The sequence below is a fragment of the Artibeus jamaicensis genome, unplaced genomic scaffold, assembly GCF_021234435.1.
Source record: "Artibeus jamaicensis isolate MK-2021 breed Jamaican fruit bat unplaced genomic scaffold, CSHL_Jam_final scaffold_1964, whole genome shotgun sequence".
Lineage (NCBI taxonomy): Eukaryota > Metazoa > Chordata > Mammalia > Chiroptera > Phyllostomidae > Artibeus > Artibeus jamaicensis.
Window position 1 is genome coordinate 17,092,653 of NW_026522030.1, and position 20,139 is coordinate 17,112,791.

The 20,139-nt window shown below is 38.1% G+C and overlaps 1 protein-coding gene across 1 annotated transcript in view; it reads right to left on the reverse strand.

The window, feature by feature from the left end:
• Positions 1–20,139, reverse strand: part of STX17 (syntaxin 17) — a 57,860-nt gene that overhangs the window by 27,311 nt on the left and 10,410 nt on the right. Inside the window, exon 3 of the mRNA XM_037140796.2 lies at positions 9,593–9,658. Coding sequence (XP_036996691.2) covers positions 9,593–9,658 — 66 coding nt within the window. The remainder of the gene's footprint in view (positions 1–9,592; positions 9,659–20,139) is intronic.

The window sequence follows — 20,139 nt, forward strand, 5'->3', positions numbered from 1 at the left end:
TTCATGTCCACGGGTCACGCATATAAGTTCTTTGCCTACTCCTTTACCTGTACTGCACTTTACATCCCCATGGCTATTCTGTAACTACTTATTTGTACTTCTTAATCCCCTCACCTCTCACCTGTGTGTGAGGTGTGTTCTCCCACACATCTCTCCCATCTCTTTGTCTTTAACTTTTGTCATTTTAATTATGATGTGTCCTGGAATAAGACTCTTTGCATCCATCTTGTTTGGGACTCTCTGTGATTCCTTCACCCAATTAGGTAAGTTTTCTTTAATTATTTTTTCAAATACACTTCCGATTTCTTGCTTTTTTCTCTTCTCCTTCTAGCACCCTTATGATGTGAATGTTGGATTGCTTAAAGTTATCCCATAGGATGCTTACGCTATCCTTATTTTTTTTAATTCTCTTTTCTTCCTGTTGTTGTAATTGGTTGTTTTTTGCTTCCTTATGATCTGAATTATTGATTTTATTCTTGACTTCATCTGCTGTACTATTGTTTCCCTGTAAATTGTTCTTTATTTCAATTAGTGTATCCTTCATTTCTGCTGGGTCTTTTTTATGCTGTTGAGGTCCTCCTTAAGTTCCTTGAGGATCTTTACAACCAGTGATTTGAACTCTGCATGTGATAGATTGCTTATCTCCATTTCATTTAGCTCTTTTTCTGGGGTTTTGATCTGTCCTTTCATTAGAGCCATGTTTCTTTGTCTCCTCATTAGGCAGCTTCCCTGTGTTTGTTTATGTATTAGATAGAACTGTTTTGACTTATTTTCCTGGCACTGGAACCCTGGGCTGGGGACCTGATGTGGGTTTGGGACTCCTTTCTCCTGAGATATACCTCCTAAATTTGTATCTAACACATGTAGAAGTGGGACCAGCCTATTTCATATCTTTGGTCCTCCTACTAGTCTGGATGGATGTGGTTTCTTTAATTCTATAGTTGTCAGACTTCCATTCAACTGGATTTCTGATGTCTCTGAGGGATGGTTGTTCTATATGTTAGTTGTAATTTTGATGTGGTTGTGCGAAGAGGCAAGCCAAGTCTGCCTACGCCACCATCTTGACAGAAAGACAACATGTAATTTCAAGAGCAAAGTGTATATAGCAGAAAACAACTGCTAACATAATAATCTGATTTCTTTACAAACACAGAACACAAGTCCACTGGTAAACACACGTATACATACCTACACACACACCTATATGTGTGTGTGTGTATATATATAAATACACACACATGTATGTGTGTGTATATATATATATATAGAGAGAGAGAGAGAGAGAGAGAGGAGGAGAAAGTCAAATTTCTATCTATATCTCTGTTTTTCTCCACCTCCACCATCTCTGTAACCCCTCCTAAATGATCTCTTGTATTCAACTCATTCTATCCCCATCCATTAACTATACTGCAGCTATAGTAACCCTTTTGAAATGTGAGAGAACAAGAGATATATTCTTTGGAGAAAAAGACTAGATTTAGAAATACCAGGCACAGGGCTAAAAGGGGGGATTTATATAAAAGCTAGTACTGAACAATAAAAGCCCAATAGCCTTCACCTAACCGGCTTCAATAACTGAAAAACAAGTACTTACTTGCCCTACAGGGAGAATGAGAATTCTTCTTTAGAAAACTAAACTAAAACAAACTCTGGACAGTGATATTTGGAGGTTCCTCCAAAGTAAATGCTAGCCTACCAGGGCACTTGTAAAGTCCACCAGCAGACAAGCAACTGGCTCTTTAGTATCTCAGAAGAGCAAAGTTATTATATACAAAGATAAAATCTTATGGAAAAAAAAGGAAATAAGAAAAAGCTCTTGGAAATTAAATATAATATCAGAAATAAAGAATTCATTAGAATTAAAGATAAAGCTGAGAAAATCTCCCAGAAAGCAGAAGAGAAAATTAAACTAGCAATCCAAGAATCCTAAGATCCAACAGAACAGGAATCTGCAAACTTTTGCAGCCAAGGGCCAGAGAGTCAATAGTTTAGGCTTTGCAGTCCACATGGTCTCTGCTGCCACCACTCAGCTCCGCTGCTGCAGTGTGAAAGCAGGCTAAAGACAGCGTGTGAACAAATGGGCAGATAGCAGGCCAGCGTTGGCCTGGGAGCCACAGTTTGCTGACTCTTGGAATAAAATATTTTAAAGAACAAAAGGAAAACACTGAGGAATGAACTCTCAAATACATTCCTTAAGAAAATTTCCCAGAACTAAATAACATGAAAGGATTTTTAGAGTGAAAGGATCCAACACAAAAAAACACATGATCATTAAATTTCAGAATACCAGGGATAAACAGAACACACAATGTTCTAAAGAGGGAAAAATGGTCCTAAACAAAGACTGGGAAATCAGATGATAACATTTTTAAAATTTTTTATTTTTCAGTTACAGTTCACATTTAGTATTATTTTGCATTAGTTACAGGTATATAGCATAGTGGTTAGATAATCATATACCTTACAAAGTGTTTCACTGGTATTTCCAGTACCCACCTGGCACCATACACAGTTATTCCAAGATTACTGACTATATTTCCTATGCTGAGCTTTATATCCCCGTGACTGTTTTGTCAATACCAACTTGTACTGCTTCATTCCTTCACCTCTTTCACCCAGTCCCCCAATCCCCCTCTCTTCTGGCAGCCATCAGTCTGTTCTCTGTATGTATGTCTGTTTCTCTTATTTTTTAAAATTGAATTTATCAGGGTGACATTGGTTAAAAAATTATATAGGTTTCAGGCATACAATTCTATGATACATCATCTGTATGTGTTCACCACCCCCACCACCATTTATCCTCCCTTTCCCTTCTTTTACTTCCCCAACCTCTTTCCCTCTGTATGTCCGCTTCAATTTTGTTCGTTCATTTACTGGTTCTTTAGATTCCACATGAAAGTGAAATCACATGGTATTGGTCTTTCTCTGACTGGCTTATTTCACTTAGCATAATACCCTCTGAGTCTATCCATACTATCACAAATGGTAAGACTCCATTCTTTTATATGGCTGAGTAATATTCCATTGCATGAATGTCCAACTACTTTTTTACCCATTTGTCTATTAATGGGCACCTGGATTATTTTCTTATCTTGGCTATTGTAAATCACACTGCAAGGTATGTAGGGGCACATGAATTCTTTCAAATTAGCATTTTGAGTTTATTCCCAAAAGTGTAATCTCTGGGTCATAAGACAGTTCTATTTTTAATTTTTTAAGGACTCTCTATACTGTTTTCCACAGTGGCTGCACCAATATGCATTCCCCCCAACAGTTGCATGAGGGTTCCCTTTTCTCCACAACCTTGTCAGCACTTGCTTGTTGATTTACTGATGATGGTTATTCTTACAGGTATGAGGTTATATATCATTGTGGTTTTAATTTGCATCTCTCTGATGATTAGTGATGCTCAGCATCTTTCATATGTCTATTGGCCACCCGTATGTCTTCTTTAAAGAACAGTCTATTCAGATCCTCTGCCTATTTTTTAATTGGATTGTTTGTTTTTTGTGTGTTGAGTTGTATGAGTTCTGTATAAATTTTTGATAGTAATTGCTTGTCTGATGTATCACTGACAAATATCTTCTCCCATTAAGCAGGCTGTCTTTTGGTTATGTTGATGGTTTATTTCCTTTGCTGTGCAAAATTTTTTTCGTCTGATGTAGTCTCATTTATTAACTTTTTATTTTGTTTTCCTTGTTCAAGTGTATTGGAAAATATATATTGCTAAGAGAAATGTTAAAGGTTTTACTATGAGTTTTAGGTTTCAAGTGTTACGATTAAAGTACTTCATCTGTTTTGAGTTTATTTTTTATATGGTGTAACAAGGCTGTTTAGTTTAATTTTTGTTGCATGTATCTGCCCATTTTTCCCAACACCATTGATTGAATAGACTGTTTTTAACCTATTTTATGTTCTTGCCCACTTTGCAAAATATTAATTGGCCATATAGGCATTGGTTTATCTGGGGGCTCTCTAGTCTGTTCTATTGATTTACATGTTTGTTTTTATACCAATACCATGCTGCTTGATTACTATAGCCTTGTAGGACAATATAAACATTTTTAAAACAACACTAAACTAGGAAGCCTAGAATGTCTTCATAATTGAAAGAGAATTCCAATTATAATTCTATACTGATTGAAACTAGCAATCATATATGAGGAGAGAAAAAATGCATTTTTCAGTCACATAACTGAAAATTTTATCTCAAGATTCCCTTACTTACAGAGCCACTGGAAAACGTACTCCAATAAAACAATGGAGCAAACCAAAAAGGAAAAAGACATAATATCAAGGAAAACAGGGACCCAACACAAAAGGGCCTGGGAAATTCCAGAATATGAGCTGTGCAACAAGCCTAGAGAGTAAGTCCAGCCTGAAGCTGAGGAAGAAGGGCTTCAGAAAAGAGCCCTCAGGATAAAGCATAGAAGTGACATATTTGAGCACGTGAAAAATAAATTATTGATAATATGTAGCAGAGATGTGCAGCATTTAGGGGGGAAAAACTACAAATATACAGAAAGCCAGGCATAAAAAGTGAGGCAATTAATAACTTAAAAAAAAAAAGATGCTGTGCTATATTTCACTCATCTGGCTTAGCAACACACTTTAGCTTTATAACCAAATAATGAGATACTAATAACTAATTTAAATAAAAGTTATACATAATTATATAAGGGGAAGGGAAGTAAAAGAGCCAGGTGGAAAAGCTAGGTCTCCACCTATTATGGCAAGATGTGAAGAGATCATGCTCACACCTATGTACACATGGTATGTAGGAATTTATTCTAACATCCAGGGGAAATGACCAAAAGTGGTTTCTTGCAGGTAGTACTTGAAGATGGCTAGGGGAGCGTTTTATAAGCTTTTTAATTTTATTTGGCTTTTAACTATATAAATATATGATTTTCAAAAATTAATTTAAAATAATTAAAGTTTATTTACTAAAAAGCCAATAAGTAGCAAAGAATAACTGCTATACTGTATTAATTGAAAATATTACAGAGAGTGGTAGAGGATGGCAGCGAGGTAGGTGGGAGCGGGGCCCAGTTCTCCCTGGGCCCAGTTGGAACACCTGGCAGAGCTTCCGATGAACACAGTGAACAGCGAACAGAATCCCAGCTTATATGAAGTTTGGAGGGAAAAAATTGCAGAGGACATTGAAAAACATATGGTGAGGAGAATGTGCTGGGATGGTAAGGTCCCTGGGATCTGCGTGGGGACCCAGGCTGCTGCAGCCCCTGGCTGGTGCCTGCTGCAGGATACAGGGAGGGAGGTTAGAGCACCAGCTCCCTCCCCTACCAGAGCAAGGCGGGCAGCCCGGCACCAGGAGGGCCCTGGATGCTGGAAGTCACTGAAGGGAACAGAAACGAAGTGGGAGACAAACAGAGGCGGTACAAATCCACTAAAACTGTGGAAGCTGGTACCAGAGAAACTGAGGTGCGGTTTGACACCTGGAGAAGGGAGGAGTTGGGCCGTGTAGGACCCTGACTCGGCCAGTCTCCGGACTGGCTGGAAAGCTGGGCCGTGTGAAAAGCCGTGCCCTTGGTAAGAATGGGTGGGCAGCTGCTTTGTAAGGAACTCTCAGGCCCAGGGAGATTTCAGCTGCACGTGCACAGAGACAGTAGCTGAGCAAAACCGCATGTGCTGGGCTTGTCCCCAGCTCTGCCCAAGACTCAATCATGCTGGGCACTCACAGACTGAGTGGCTGATTTGAACCTGGCGGCTCATGGAGGACCTGGGCCGGCAGAGGCCTGGAAACTGTGACCCAGACCTGTTCCCCATCCTCTCAAAACCATAGGAAGGAAAGCAAAGCCCAGCACCTCCTTCCTGTGGCATCTAGGAAGAGCAGCAGAACTCTCTGAACAAGTCAGCAGGAGGCTTATTTTTTTCTTTTTGGATCTCTCTCTTTTTTTTCCTCCCCCAAGTGAGACTATAAGATGTGGACTTAGGAAGGGTCCAGAGACAGATCAAGAGGGGTAGCACAAGGCTAACCCCCCAAAACTGAGAAAGAGACAAATGTCACTTTGCTATCTCTTAGAGCTGGCATTTTATTGTTTATGTGTATTATTATTATCTTTTCATTATTTTTACCACTTTTATTAGTATTTTTAAATTTCCATATGTTTAGTTTTCCTCATTTTTTCTGTTTAATTTCATTATTTGACTGATTTTCCTTATTCTCTCTATTGTATTTTAATTTTCCTTCTTTCACTTCACCCATGTTCCAATAACACACAACTCTTGACTGGGTACTTTCTATTCTGGTTATCCAAATCACACCATTTCTTATAATATTATTGTTGTTCCAGTACTATTGTAAATAATTGTTGTTCCATACAATTGTACATACTACACAGCAACCGTCCCTGATCTTCGCCCACCTCACTTCAGTCCTGAGCATTATTATTGTTGTGGTTAACTCTATTCTTTCTCACACTGCGCCTACCTTTCATCCCTTACTGTCACGATATCTCATCATCTAACCTTGCACAAGTGCTCTATTTTCTGGATTCAGTTCATAGTCACCTTCCCCTCTAACAAGAGTCTTATCTCTCACCTTTTATACATAGTAGCTAGTTGGGTGAAGTATCACAGTTAACGCTATACAGTACTTATCCAAAGAATCTCCTATCTCTTCTCTACTTGCTGGTATTTTAAATCCCATAAAATACTCTCTCGCTGTCTTAATCCATTTTGCCTACCCCCTGCCACTGATCCCATAAAAGAATAGGTGGGAGCTGTGAAAATCACTACACCTGCTGGAGGAGAAAAACCACCAACAAAGGAACCACCAAAAGGTAAAAATCCAAGTACAAGAGAACCCACACAAACAGAAGAAAGGACAGACTAGGAGATCAAAGAGACCACACCACTGAACCCCATAGAATTCCTACCATAGTTCACCCTACAAAGACAGCTAGCAAAGCAAAACATCAGGAAGCACAGAAACAAACAAAAATAGTCACCTAAAATGGGAAGAATAAAAAATGAACATGCAATTAAAAGGAATGGAAGACTCCTCACTAAAAGAGCTAAATGAAATGGAGGTAACCAACCTATCAGATATAGAATTCAAATAATGGCTATAAATATGCTCAAGGAACTCACAGACAACTACAAGCAACTGAGTGAGAAATACATCAGCATGAAAAAGGAAGTAGAAACTATAAACAAAAACCATGAGGAAATGAATGATAAAATGTAAGAAATAAAAACAACACACTGGAAGGAATTACAAGCAGGCTGGATAAAGTGGAAGATTGAATCAGTGAGTTGGAGAACAAGGTAGAAAAAAATACCTAGAAGGAGAAAGGAAAGGAAAAAAGACTCAGAAAGAATGAAGTGGTGCTAAGGGAGCTGCAAGACAATGTGAAATGTAATAATATCCATATAATAGGGATACCAGAAGAAGAAGAACAAGAAATAAAAAACCTATTTGAAAAAATAATGATGGTAAACTTCCCTAATTTGATAAGAGAAAAAGTCGCACAAACCCAGGAAACACAGAGGGTCCCAATCAAGAGGAACCCAAAGAGGCCCACTTTAAGACACATCATAATTAAAATGGCAAAACTCCAAGACAAAGAGAGAATCTTAAAGGCAACAAGGGAGAAACAGGAAGTAACATACAAGAGAACCACGATAAGGCTAGCAGCTGACTTCTCAATGGAAACGCTCCAAGCCAGAAGAGAATGGCAAGAAATATTCCAAGTAATGAGAACCAGAGGCCTGCAACCAAAGCTGCTTTACCCAGCAAGACTCTCACTTAAGATGGAAGGCCAAATAAGAAGCTTCCCAGACAAAAGAAGTCTAAAAGAAAACAAACCAGTTCTGCAAGAGATGCTAAAGGGACTGCTTTAAGAAAAGGAAGGAAGACTGAGAGAGAGAGAGGAGAACACAAGTATGAAAAAATGGCAATGAATAAGTACTTATCAATAATAACCTTAAATGTGAATGGATTAAATGCTCCAATCAAAAGGCATAGAATAGGTGAATGGATAAGAAAGCATGACTCACACATTTGCTGCCTGCAAGAGACCCACCTCAGGACAAAAGACTTACACAGACTGAAAGTGAAGGGCTGGAAACAAATTTTCCAAGCAAACAGACAAGAAAAAAAAGCCGGGGTAGCAATACTCATATCAGACAAAATAGTCTTTAAAAAAAGGGTCATAAAAAGAGATCCAGAAGGTCACTTCATAATACTCAAGGGAAGAATCCATCAAGAAGACATAAACATTGTAAATATGTTTATGTTTACTCAAAATATGTTTGAGTGCTCCTATGCACCCAACACAGGAGCACTCAAATACACAAAGAAAATCTTGGAGGACTGCAAGAAAGATACTGATAGCAACACAATTAGAGTAGGGGATTTTAACACCACGCTGTCAAAAATGGGCAGATTTCCAAACAAAATATCAACAAAGATATCGCGGCATTGAACAATGTCCTAGATCAAAGGAATTTAACTGATATATACAGAGCCTTTCATCCCCAAAAAGCAAGATACACATTCTTTTCAAATGGAAACATCTTCAAAGATAGACCACATAATAGGACACAAAACAAGCTTCAACAAACTCAAGAAAATTAAAATCATATCAAACATTTTCTCTGACTATAAGGGACTGAAACTAGAAACCGATCTCAAGGAAAAAACTCAAAAACACTCAAACTCACGGAGATTGAATAGCATGCTATTAAACAATGAAAGGGTCAAAAATGAGATCAAGATAAAAATCAAAAAGTTTCTGGAAACAAATGAAAATAAACTCACAATAACCTAAAACTTATGGGACAGAGCAAAGGCAGTCCTGAGAGGGAAGTTCATAGTGATAAAGGCATACCTAAAAAATATAGAAACATTTCAAACAAACAACCTAACCCTACACCTACAAGAATTCGAGGAACAAAAACAAGACAGCCCAGAGCACATAGAAGGAAGGAAATAAGTGAGATCAGAGCAGAATTAAATGATATAGAGACTAGAAGCACAATTTTAAGGATCAATAAATCCAGGAGCTTTGAAAAGATAAATAAAATATTACAGAGAGAAGATCAGTATATTTAAATTTTAAAAAATTCTTGCAAAAGATAATATAATATTAATATAATATAATATAATATAATATAATATAATATAAGCAAGGGACACAAACAGAAAATTTTTGTAAATTTACAAATGAAATATTATCAACCAAAGCCTGTATTAAAAAAGCCTTTCACATGTCAAAGCAATAAAAGAAAAAAACCCAGATTAAAACCATAAAAGCAACATTCTTTTATTCTACTAATTAGCAAAAATTGGAGAAATGGGTAATATTAATGTTGGAAGGTTTTTGGAAAATGCCATGATTGTGAGACTGTAAGTTGATATATCATTTCTGAGGAAATTTTAGTAATAGGAACCACAATCTTAAAAATATGTATGGAATTTGATTCAGTAATTCCCTTAAGAGATTAGTTATACTAATCTTTAAGAGATTAGTTATACATATGCACAAAAGGATTCTGCTATGAGAGCATTCATTTTATCGAAGGCTCTGAAGTCCTTTTGCCACCGACCCACCAGAAATGGCCTCACCTGCACGGTGCGTCCCGCGTTGATGTGCTCTTCGTGCAGCTTGTCCCAGACTCTGCATCTCTGATACTACACAAAAGAGAGCGGAAAGGTGCTGATTTTTTTTTATTACTAAAGTGATTATTTCTGGTTACCACGCAAACCCCCAGTCACCTACCCAAACTTAAACATACCAGCTGAAAAAGTTACTGACTTAACAATGCCCATGCACTGGCCAGAGACCATGCAGGTAGGACTTCTTCAAACACATTACATGCAACATTCTGGCAAATGGTAAATGGTAAAAACTGACAAAAATCACTAGACTCTATTTATTTTATTGAAAGAGAATATAAACTTTGCCTATTTTTCATCTCCAAAGATTTAGCAACATAAACAATGAGAATGTGAAAAAATGTAAAAAATAAGATTAATAGCACTCATCAGATATTCTTATTACACATGAAGAATTTTGTCAATGATAGTGTGAAGTACTGAACATTAAAATCTGATTTTGAGGAAAAGTAACATTGATATTGCAAGTAGAAAGTATATAAAAATGAGGCTGGACACTTAATATATATGTTCTTTTTTTTTTTTACCAAGGCAATGTTTAGCTTTTAGACTTTCATCTAAGAAACCTTACGAGCATGATAATGGTGAATGTTCCATTGGACAGGAGCCACAACAAGATGTGATAGGTAAGATCAGAGCAGAATACTATACAGAACAGAAACATCAACCCCACACACCACATTCTACTTTTGGTTGAGATAAAAAATCCAAATAATGAACATGTCAGCAGATGTGAATAATGGCATTAAGAACATTTTGGTATACTACACATCAATAAAGTAAATAAAATTAACCTAGAAATATTTGAAAAGACAGAAACATGGAACTGTCTCATAATGCATGGAAGGCATAATAGATTATAAAAGTAGAGCTCTACAATAAACTTCTATGGCATTTTTATATTCCTTATTCTGTATATTTTTTAAATTTGGCAGTGAATAATGCAGCAAACAAACAAAAAAACCCTTGATATTCCAAAATATTTTTACATCACCTAAGAACTAAAAAATAACTATTAAGCTTAAAAATAATTTAACTCTATTAGAAATGTATTTGCCAAATATAAATTTAAAACCACTATCAAAAAGTTTAATTTATAAGAAAAATTAAATTATCATCAGATCCAGTATAAATGCTCTTTTAGATAACATTATGGTATTAATAAAAAGATGAGAGTGGAAGCCAAAAATAATGTTTAAAAAATCATTTTTAAAGCTATTAATATTAATCTGTCATAATATTTTAAGAAAAACTAATATTATGGAAACAGAGTTGAGAATTCAGGGAGGCAAAGCTGCTGGGATTCATGCGGCAGAACATCAGAGAGGGGAGGACTCTACTGAGAGAACACTCCAGAGACTATGGTTTTCTTTTCAAGTCTCAACCAAATACAGATCAGCATCTGCACACGAAGACACTACCTGAGGTCAGAAAAAGAAGCATTGGAAAGGAACTGGTGAACTCATCTCTAAAGATTATACAAGGCCAGAATAAGTTCATGAGACCACAAGTCAGAATGGAAACCTTGCAATACACTGGACACTAGGTAGTGGACACAATACCCTAAAGTATTGCCCTTTATGGTGAAAAATTGGCCCTATAATAAAAGCTGTTCTGATCCTATACAAGAAAGCTTAAACAAAAATCTCAAAAAGATCCAACTATTCCCAAAAAACTTAAATGTATCTCAGAATAAGTTTCAAAAATACAAAGGGTATTTTAAAATATTCAGTATCCATCAAGGTAAGGTACACAATATTCATCATCCAATAAACATTACCATGCATGTAAAAAACCCCAGAAAATATCATGTAATGAGAAAAACTAATCAACAAAAACAGACTCAGATATGATACAAATAAGGGAATTAATGAAAAGGACATTACAAGACATTATGATATATTCCATGTACTGAAGAAAGTAAAAGAAAACATGAGCATACTGAGAAATGAAAGAAAAGATTAGTACATTTAGAGACCTAGCAATAAAAATAATCCAACATGAAACACAGAGAGAAAAAGGATGGACAATAAATGGACAGCAAATCCACTATTACTCAGCCGCAGGCCAACAGAAAGCAACATAATGCATATGGAATTGGACTCCCTGAAGGAGAGGAGAGGACAGAAAAAAATATTTGAAAAACGAATGGACAAAGCTTTTACAAATCTGATTTAAAAAAATACTATAAACCCACAAGTCCAAGAAATTCCAGGAATACCACAAACAACAAAAATGAAAAAACCATACTAATGCACATCATCATAACATTACTTAAAATAAGTGATAGAAAAAATCTTAAAAGTAGCTGGAGGAAAGAAAAACACATGAAGTACAGAGGAACAAAGATAAGAACGACAGAGGATTTCTCGTGAGAAACGATGTAAGCCAGAAAACAGGGAGCAACATCTTGAAAATACTGAAACAAACCTAAAACTCAACCTAGAATTCAATACCCAAAGGAAAAATTTTTGAGGCAAAATATTTTTTTGCAAACATAAACAAGCCTACAGAGTTCATCACCAGTGGACTTGTGCTATAAAAAGTATTAAAGGAAGTCCTTCAGGCTGACAGAAAAAAATGACACCGGCTAGAAAACCTGGTTCTACACAGAGGAATGAAAGGAGTACTGAACCTTGGCTGGGTGGCTCATCGTCCAGGGTCCAACCCCGGTTGGAGCATCGTCCCATACACCAAAAAGGTTGTGAGTTTGATCCCCGGTCACAGGATATACTAGGCTGTAGTCCAAGTCCTGGTTGGGGAATATACGGGAGGCAGCTGATGGATGCTTCTCACATCCATGCTTCTCTCTGTCTCTCTCCCCCCCCTTCCTCTCTCTCTAAAATCAATAAACATATCCTCAGATGAGGATTTTAAAAAATAGTGGGGGAGAAAAAGGGAGTGCTGAAAATGATAAAGATACAGGTAAACATAAAATGTGTTTGTTTCTTATTTTCAAAATCTTTTTGAAAGGTAACACTGATTAAAACAAAAATAACAATGTACTGTGGGGTTAGTAACTTATATAGAAGTAAAATATATGAAAATAACACTACAAAGACCCAGAGAGAAAGGAAATAGAAGTAGATTGTTATAAAGTTCTTTCTTTGAAAGATTTTATTTATTTTTAGAGAGACAAGAAGGCAGGAGACACAGACGGACAGAAACACGGATAGGCTGCCTCTGGCACATGCCCTCACTGGGGACCAGCCCCCATCCCAGGGGGCTGTGCTCTAACCAGGAATTGAACCTGTGACCTTTCAATTTGTAGAACACCATCCAACCAACTGAGCCACAACAGGCAGGGCTAAGGTTCTTACAATACACATGAAGTTATATATAAAACCATTACTGGATGGTATAATATGACATGTCAAAGATGAATACTCTGAACTATGAAGCAACCCCTAAAAAATAAAAACAAAAAATAAAGGAATAACTAATAGTCAACACAAGAGAAAAACAGAATTCTAAAAAAATATGCAATTAACTCAAAGGAAAAGGAGACAAAGAAAAGATGAGACAAATAAATAAAAATAGGAAGATGGTAGCCCTGACTGGTGTGGCTCAGGGAGTTAGGTGTCATCCAGCAAACAGAAAGGTTGCTGGTTTGATCACTGCTCAGGGCATGTTCCTGGGTTTTGGATTCAATCCCCAGTCCGGGTGCGTGTGAGAGGCAACTGATCAATGTTTTTCTCGTGCATGAGTGTTTCTCTCCCTCTCTTTCTCTCTCCATTCCCCTCTCTCTAAGAAAATATAAATAAATAAAATCTTTTAGAGAAATAGGAAGATGGTAGATTTAAAGACAACCATTTGATCAATGTCTGTCTATTCATTATAAAAACTCTCGGCAAACTAAAAATAGAAGTTAATGTGCTCAATGTGATAGAGGCAGCTACAAAAACCCTGCTTAGTAGTGAAAGACCATTCCTTAATACTAGGAACAAGGTAAGAATGCCTGATTTCACCACTCCTATTAAACATCACACTGGAGGCCCTAGCTAGTGCAGTAAGGTGAGAAAGGGAAAGGGAGAGAGGGACTGGCAGAGGAAGAGGGGGAGGGAGAGAGAAGTGGGGAGAGGGGGAAGATAGGGGAGAGGGAGGGAGGAAGGAAGGAAGGGAGGGAGGGAGAAAAGGAACGGGAAATGAAAGAAGAGAGAGAGAGAAAGGTGGGAAAGAGGGAGGGAGGGAAAGGGAAAATACAAAGTTTGTTTTCAGAGATGACCTGATCTCCTACATCAAAAAGAACAAAGCTATATTGTATTAACAGATGGCCCACTGACTGCTAGCCACAAGCTGAGGATTACTCATGTAATGAAGATGAACAATACCTACCCCGCGATGCAAGTTAAAGTGATTCACCTCGAAGAGCCTATGAAATATTAAAAATATAAAACCCAAAACCAACACTAAGGATGTCCCAGGAACGATGTGAATCCCCTAATGCCTTAGAAACTGAACTGTCCAGTGCCCCTGCTGGTAGCTGGGTCGGCTAATTTACTTCGGTAACCCAGTTGGTCAACCTTATAGTTAGGAGTGCTTCACAGATCTTAATTCTCACAATAACACAATGAAGATTTTAATTTTACCTTTAAAGCTCTCTAAAAATCATGGGCATTTGCAGCTTCTCCCTGAACGGTTAATTGGTGCACAGCATGTCTGTGCACCTCAAGGTCCCCTGACCACGTGGCGCTGTGCGAAGATGCTGTGTTTATGTCTGACTGGGGCAGAACTGGGCACACGCATTCCACAGTAAGGAACTACATTGGGATTTTAACAAAAAACAATGTTTTGAAAGGTGGAAAAATGGGGTGGGAACTGCCAATAGCTGTAGGAGAGAAAGCAAAACTATTCAACTCTGTATTTTTTCCGTCTTCTTCACTGAGAATAATGACCTTCAAAAGAGAACAGTCTATAATAAATATGATCAAGAGGAAAATGAAAACCAAGGAAGAGTAAGAACAAACCGAGAGTCCAAGTCAACAGGCCCAGAGAAATTACATCAGAGTGAACAGAAAGACCTTGCAAATGTAATCACAGAGATACTTGCTGATCTCTGAGGAACTGGGAAGAACTGAAAAGGCTTCCACAGACCAGCAAATATTGACCCAATTTTCACAAAAGGAAGTATCTATGAAACACTGCAGACTGCAAATCTCTGAGACAAGTCTACACCAGATTATCAGAGATGGCTGGTGAGAATTTACAGAAATGGTAACAGTATATTCAAGTACTCTCTCTTTCCTGTCTGACATCTATCATCAATGCCCTGAAAATAAACAGTGCATAAATGCCAAATTTTCAGATAACAAACTAGAAGGAATAATCACATTGATGAAAGATCACAATTCCACATAGGAATAAATGTAATGATAAATGTAAAGACTAACATTTAAATTAAAACTGCACAAGTATTGGGTTGGCCAAAAAGTTCATTTTTTTCCCCCTAAAATGGCTCTAGTAGCGCTTAGTTGTCTTTAACCTCATTCGAAACTATTTTGTTAGATTGTACTGTGACAGCTGTCACATCACAGGCATTCAAAAACATTTTAATATTGAAGATGGAAGAAAATAAGCTACATTTTTAGCATATTTTGCTTTATTATTTCAAGAAAGGTAAAAACACAACTGAAAAGCAAAAAAAAAATTTTGTGCAGTGTACAAAGAAGGTGCTGTGACTGATCAAACGTGTCAAAAGTGGTTTGCAAAGTTTCATGTTGGAGATTTCTTACTGTAAGATGCTCCACAGTTGGGCAGACCAGTTGAAGTTGATGGTGATCAAATCAATACATTAATTGAGATCAATCAATGTTGTACCACATGGGAGAGAGCTGACATACTCAAAATATCCAAATCAATAAAGTTACTGGTGTCTTCCAAATCAAAGAAAACTGTGTCTTTCATTTTACAAAAAAAAACACCCAAAAAACAAAAACAACTAAACAAGGTTTTTTGGCCAATTCCATATAAGAAATAGGTCTGCTCTGCCTCAACAGCTGAAGTTCATATGAAAAAAGTCCTATGCAATTTACTTAGTTGTTTACAAAACCAATAAAAAAGGCAGAAATATAAAGTGGCTCCTAAAACTACTGATGCAATCGTAGGCTGTATCCATGTACACACGTGTTCATTCATTCCACGCAAGGTTTATTAGGAGCACACTATGTTTTGAGCCCAACATTACAAGTTAAACACATGTACCAACACAGGGATCTCAACAAAGCAATTTAACTACTCCAAGTCTGCTCCCCAACCTAAAAGAGGAAGACAAAACTTAAGACTAACCTACAGGGCTGCTGTGAGAATTAAATGATATGATGTGTATGTAAAAAGCCCTGACACAGCACCCAGTCTTCGTGGTTAGTATCTGTTCACTTGTCAGCTACAGAAGAGATTAGTGTCTTGGGTGGAGGTTGAACTGGGTGACCTTGTCTTTTATACCAATGAAATTCAAGGAGAAATAAAGATAATATAGTTCAAACTTCCTACTGCTTGCTACACAATGTTCTACCTAACTTAGGCTATATTATTAAAGGCTAATATTACAAATCTTTGGAGAGAGAAATAAATTTAAAATGTGTGAGAAAGAAATACCAGAAATTTCTTTTTCAGAAATTTCCAGAATATCCCACACAAGCCTTTTAACCTCCTTGGCCAGAGCTATAGGACAGCTGAATTGTTCACTGCTCACCTTGACCACTGACCACAAAGTACCCCATCAGGCCCTTTATCATCCACCCCTTGTGCTGAGGCTTTCCTGCCCTGGAACACAGGAAAAAGCAAACTGAATCAGAAAAAAGGGAAGAGGTGGGGAAATGTGATTGAAATATTGAAATAAACATTCTCGGACTAAAAAGAGAACTGGAAAAGGTTTTCGCTGTAATCACAAGTTCAAAAACAAATCAATAAAAACAAACGAATCCATAAGGCTAATTATGTCTGATTTTGTACCATAGAGTTCATACCTGTCACTCATTTCATGTCTAATTATATATTGCCTCTTATCATTCTCTAAATATTTCTTATCTTATTTCCTTGATTGGATTCTTGAGGATTAGAAACCTAATTTTTATGTCATTTTCAGTACTAACAATACAATAAAACAACAAACACCAAAACGAATGAAAAGTTAACATATATGTATTTCCTGTAATAAATAATGTCCCTTATTAAACCTGGCAGATTGAACACATTCATCTCTGCCTTTTTTCCCAAAACCCAACTAAAACGACAGTAAAGAACTTTCAAAGGTATAAATTCACAAGAATAGTGACAATACAATGGAAGATACCAGTTACCAAGAAGTTCTGACAAAACTCTGGGAGCTGAAAAGAGTATGAACAGGTTGCAACTAACTTACCTGACTAGAGAAAGCTGAAACCTAAGGCTGCAGAAGGGGTGGACCTGGGGCGGAGAGAGGCCAAGAGCAAGCCGATGGGTAGAGCGCCACTCCAGAAAGACTCAGTAACCGGAAGTAGCACCCACCGGGTGACTGGGCCGGTGTACACAGTGGGCCTAAAAGCTGAAGGACTGGCTGAACATCCACCTGAGGAGCGGGCTCTACCAGAAGCCCTCTCCACAGGCCCAAGCACCTGCACTGCCTCTACCACCACAGAAGACCACACACCAGAACGGCATCGAGTGGTTCCCCACTAACATGGATCCTCGCCTGCACACCCCTTCAGGCCACAGGGCTCCTACCAGCACCTTGCTACGCACACAGCCTTCCATTAGCACTTAGATACAACAGCTGGCCAAGAAAGCCTAGACTTCTGTAGGTTACTATAAAAAAAAAAAAAAAAGGAAGAAAGGGAGAGAGGAGGGAGGGAGAGAAAAAAAAGTAAAATAAATGAAAAGAAAATAAAAAGGGAAAACAGACAAGGAAGCAGAACAAAAATATAATAATGCCACCACAGAGAAATGATATGATACTGCATCCATGACGGAAGAACAGGAGGAATCTCTGAGGGAGAGAAAGAGAGAAAGAGAGAATATTGAGAGAAAAAAAGAACATAAGAAAACTATGATTCTGATTATTTCATTTTTGCTGAAATGTGGATGTGAGAGCTGGAGCTGCCATTTTACATGTAAAATAGAAACAGGCTGATGATCGAACAGCAAGTTAAAATGAGCCTGGGTCTTGAATGATCTCTGAGTTGCCACAGTAGCACTAGACCAGGGGTGTCAAACTCATTTTCACTCACCGGGGGCCACATCAGCCTCATGGCTGCCTTCCAAGGGCTGAATGTAATTTTGGGACTGTGTACATGTAACTGCTCCTTAACAGTTAAGCAAGAGCTCGGTGCTGCCACTGGGTAGAAACAAGGTGCTGGGCCGGACAAAACAAGGTGGAGGGCGGGATTCGGCCCACAGGCCTTGTGTCTGCCACCTGTGCCCTAGACTATCTCCATAACTAGGACATTAAAAATAAAAGCAAAAACAAAAACAAAACCACTCTGGCTGGTGTGGCTTGGTTGGAGCATCATCCTGTAAGCAAAAGGTTGCGGGTTTGATGCCCAGTCTGGGTGCATGTGGGAGGCCACCAACCCATGCTTCTCTCTCGCATTCATATTTCTCTCCCCCTTCCTCTCTCTCTAAAAGCAGTGGAAAAATGTCCTCAGGTGAGGATTAAAAGAAAAACCAAAAATTCTTCTTTCATACACAGTTGGGGGCTCTCCTGCCACTTGCACTCCAACCCAGCACATGCTGCACAGTAAGTTTTTCCTCAAACCCCTACCATATGAAACGAAGGAAATTGTGTTCCAGGCTTACTGTCCTATTATTCCTCTCAATTATGCTTAAGTCTACCTTACATTAGCCAAGAAAGCTGAATGCTAAAAACAAATTTCAGGGTCCCATTCTAACCAAGCCTACCAAGTGCACTAGAATGCAGTCCGAGGGACCCGGGGAGCAGTCCCAGGTGTCCGCAGCACACTGCTCCCATTGTCTGCAGATGCTGCAGAATCACTCCACCACGGCTTCCCTTCAGTTTCCCTTCAGTCTGACTTTCTTCTTTTAAATTCATATTGGATGACTGACGGCTCACATAATAAATAGTTTATCTGTCTACACTCTCCCCCCAGGAAGAATATGCCTTTTTGAAAGTGAGGCTCCATTAGACACCTGAAGTCCAAAATTAGTTCTTGGCTCTTTTGTCTACGGTGAACACTGCTGCTTTTAAGTAGTTCTGCATTGTTGTAAACTAGCTATTAAAAAACGCTATTCAGTCTCATATAGAGGCAAAATCACTTTCATAACTAAACTACAAATCCTAGAGACAGAATGATAAGAATATGGAATAAAACACAGATCAGTATGAGTTTAACTGCTCAGCTCCACACAACATCACCTATATTGTAATTTATAATTAGTCTCACATTGTTTTACCATTTCCAAAGTAAAAATTTCACAAAAAGCTCACAGACAACTGTTCTGGCAAAGAAAGGTCAATATAGCCCTAGAATAATTTTCTCATGAAGTCTGTTACAATTAATCAACTTAGTAGTAGGCCACTCCTATCCTCACTCACCTTTCTCTCCAGGTTCTGACTACTGATCACTGTAGTCAGAACCTGGAGAATGGCACAGGTGGGTAAGCTCTGCAAGTACTGGCAGTGGACACCTTCATGTAGAATAAACATAAGAAAAAGGACATCTTAAACACGCCAAGCCTCAAATGTAAAACAGGACGGTAAAGAGAAAAAAATGCTCTCAGTAGACCACGGTTCACATATTTCTGGCTTTCAGTATTAATTCTGCCAAATTCTTGTCATCTTTGGGACTGAGCACTTCAAAATGAGCTCAGGACTCTGAAAGGCACCTCCCACCCGATGCGATCAATCAAAAGTAAACAACTATTTCTATATTGTTGCAGTGCAAAAAGAATGAGCCTTCCTCATTAATTAAAGCATCGAACTCTTTCCTTTGTTTCTGCTCATGACTAGAATAACCAGTTTACCAAACAACTTCCCCCAATCCTTGAAAGTTATAGTACTTATTGTTTATGGGTGAAGGAAGAACTTGGGGGATGACAAAATTTTAATCTTGAATTGTAGACCCCTTCACATTTGTACGGAAAATTTCATCATATTCTTGGCACTTATTTCTATACTTTTTAAAAGTACTTAAATACTTGGAGGACAGATAATATCTATGGGAGAGAAAGTTGACAATTTTCTTACTTGTATAAAGTATAGTTGGTACAGCTGATAAGTACTGTTTCTATACAGAGGTGTAATGACCACTTCCGCCCCGCCCCTCAAATCAGTGGAGGGCCACACAGCCTAAAATGTATGCTGAGGGAGGTTCTGCTGAAGGACCAAATGCCACTGACCTGCCCCAGAGCAAATAGGGCAACATCACCTACCAAAATCAATGCTCAGCACTCAGGAAATTTGATCTTCCCATAAATGTCACAATCATCCCACCAGACCCTGGCCGGTCCAGGTTCCATGCAACTTCCACCGCAGTCCTTGGGACCAGTTTTTCCCTCTGCCT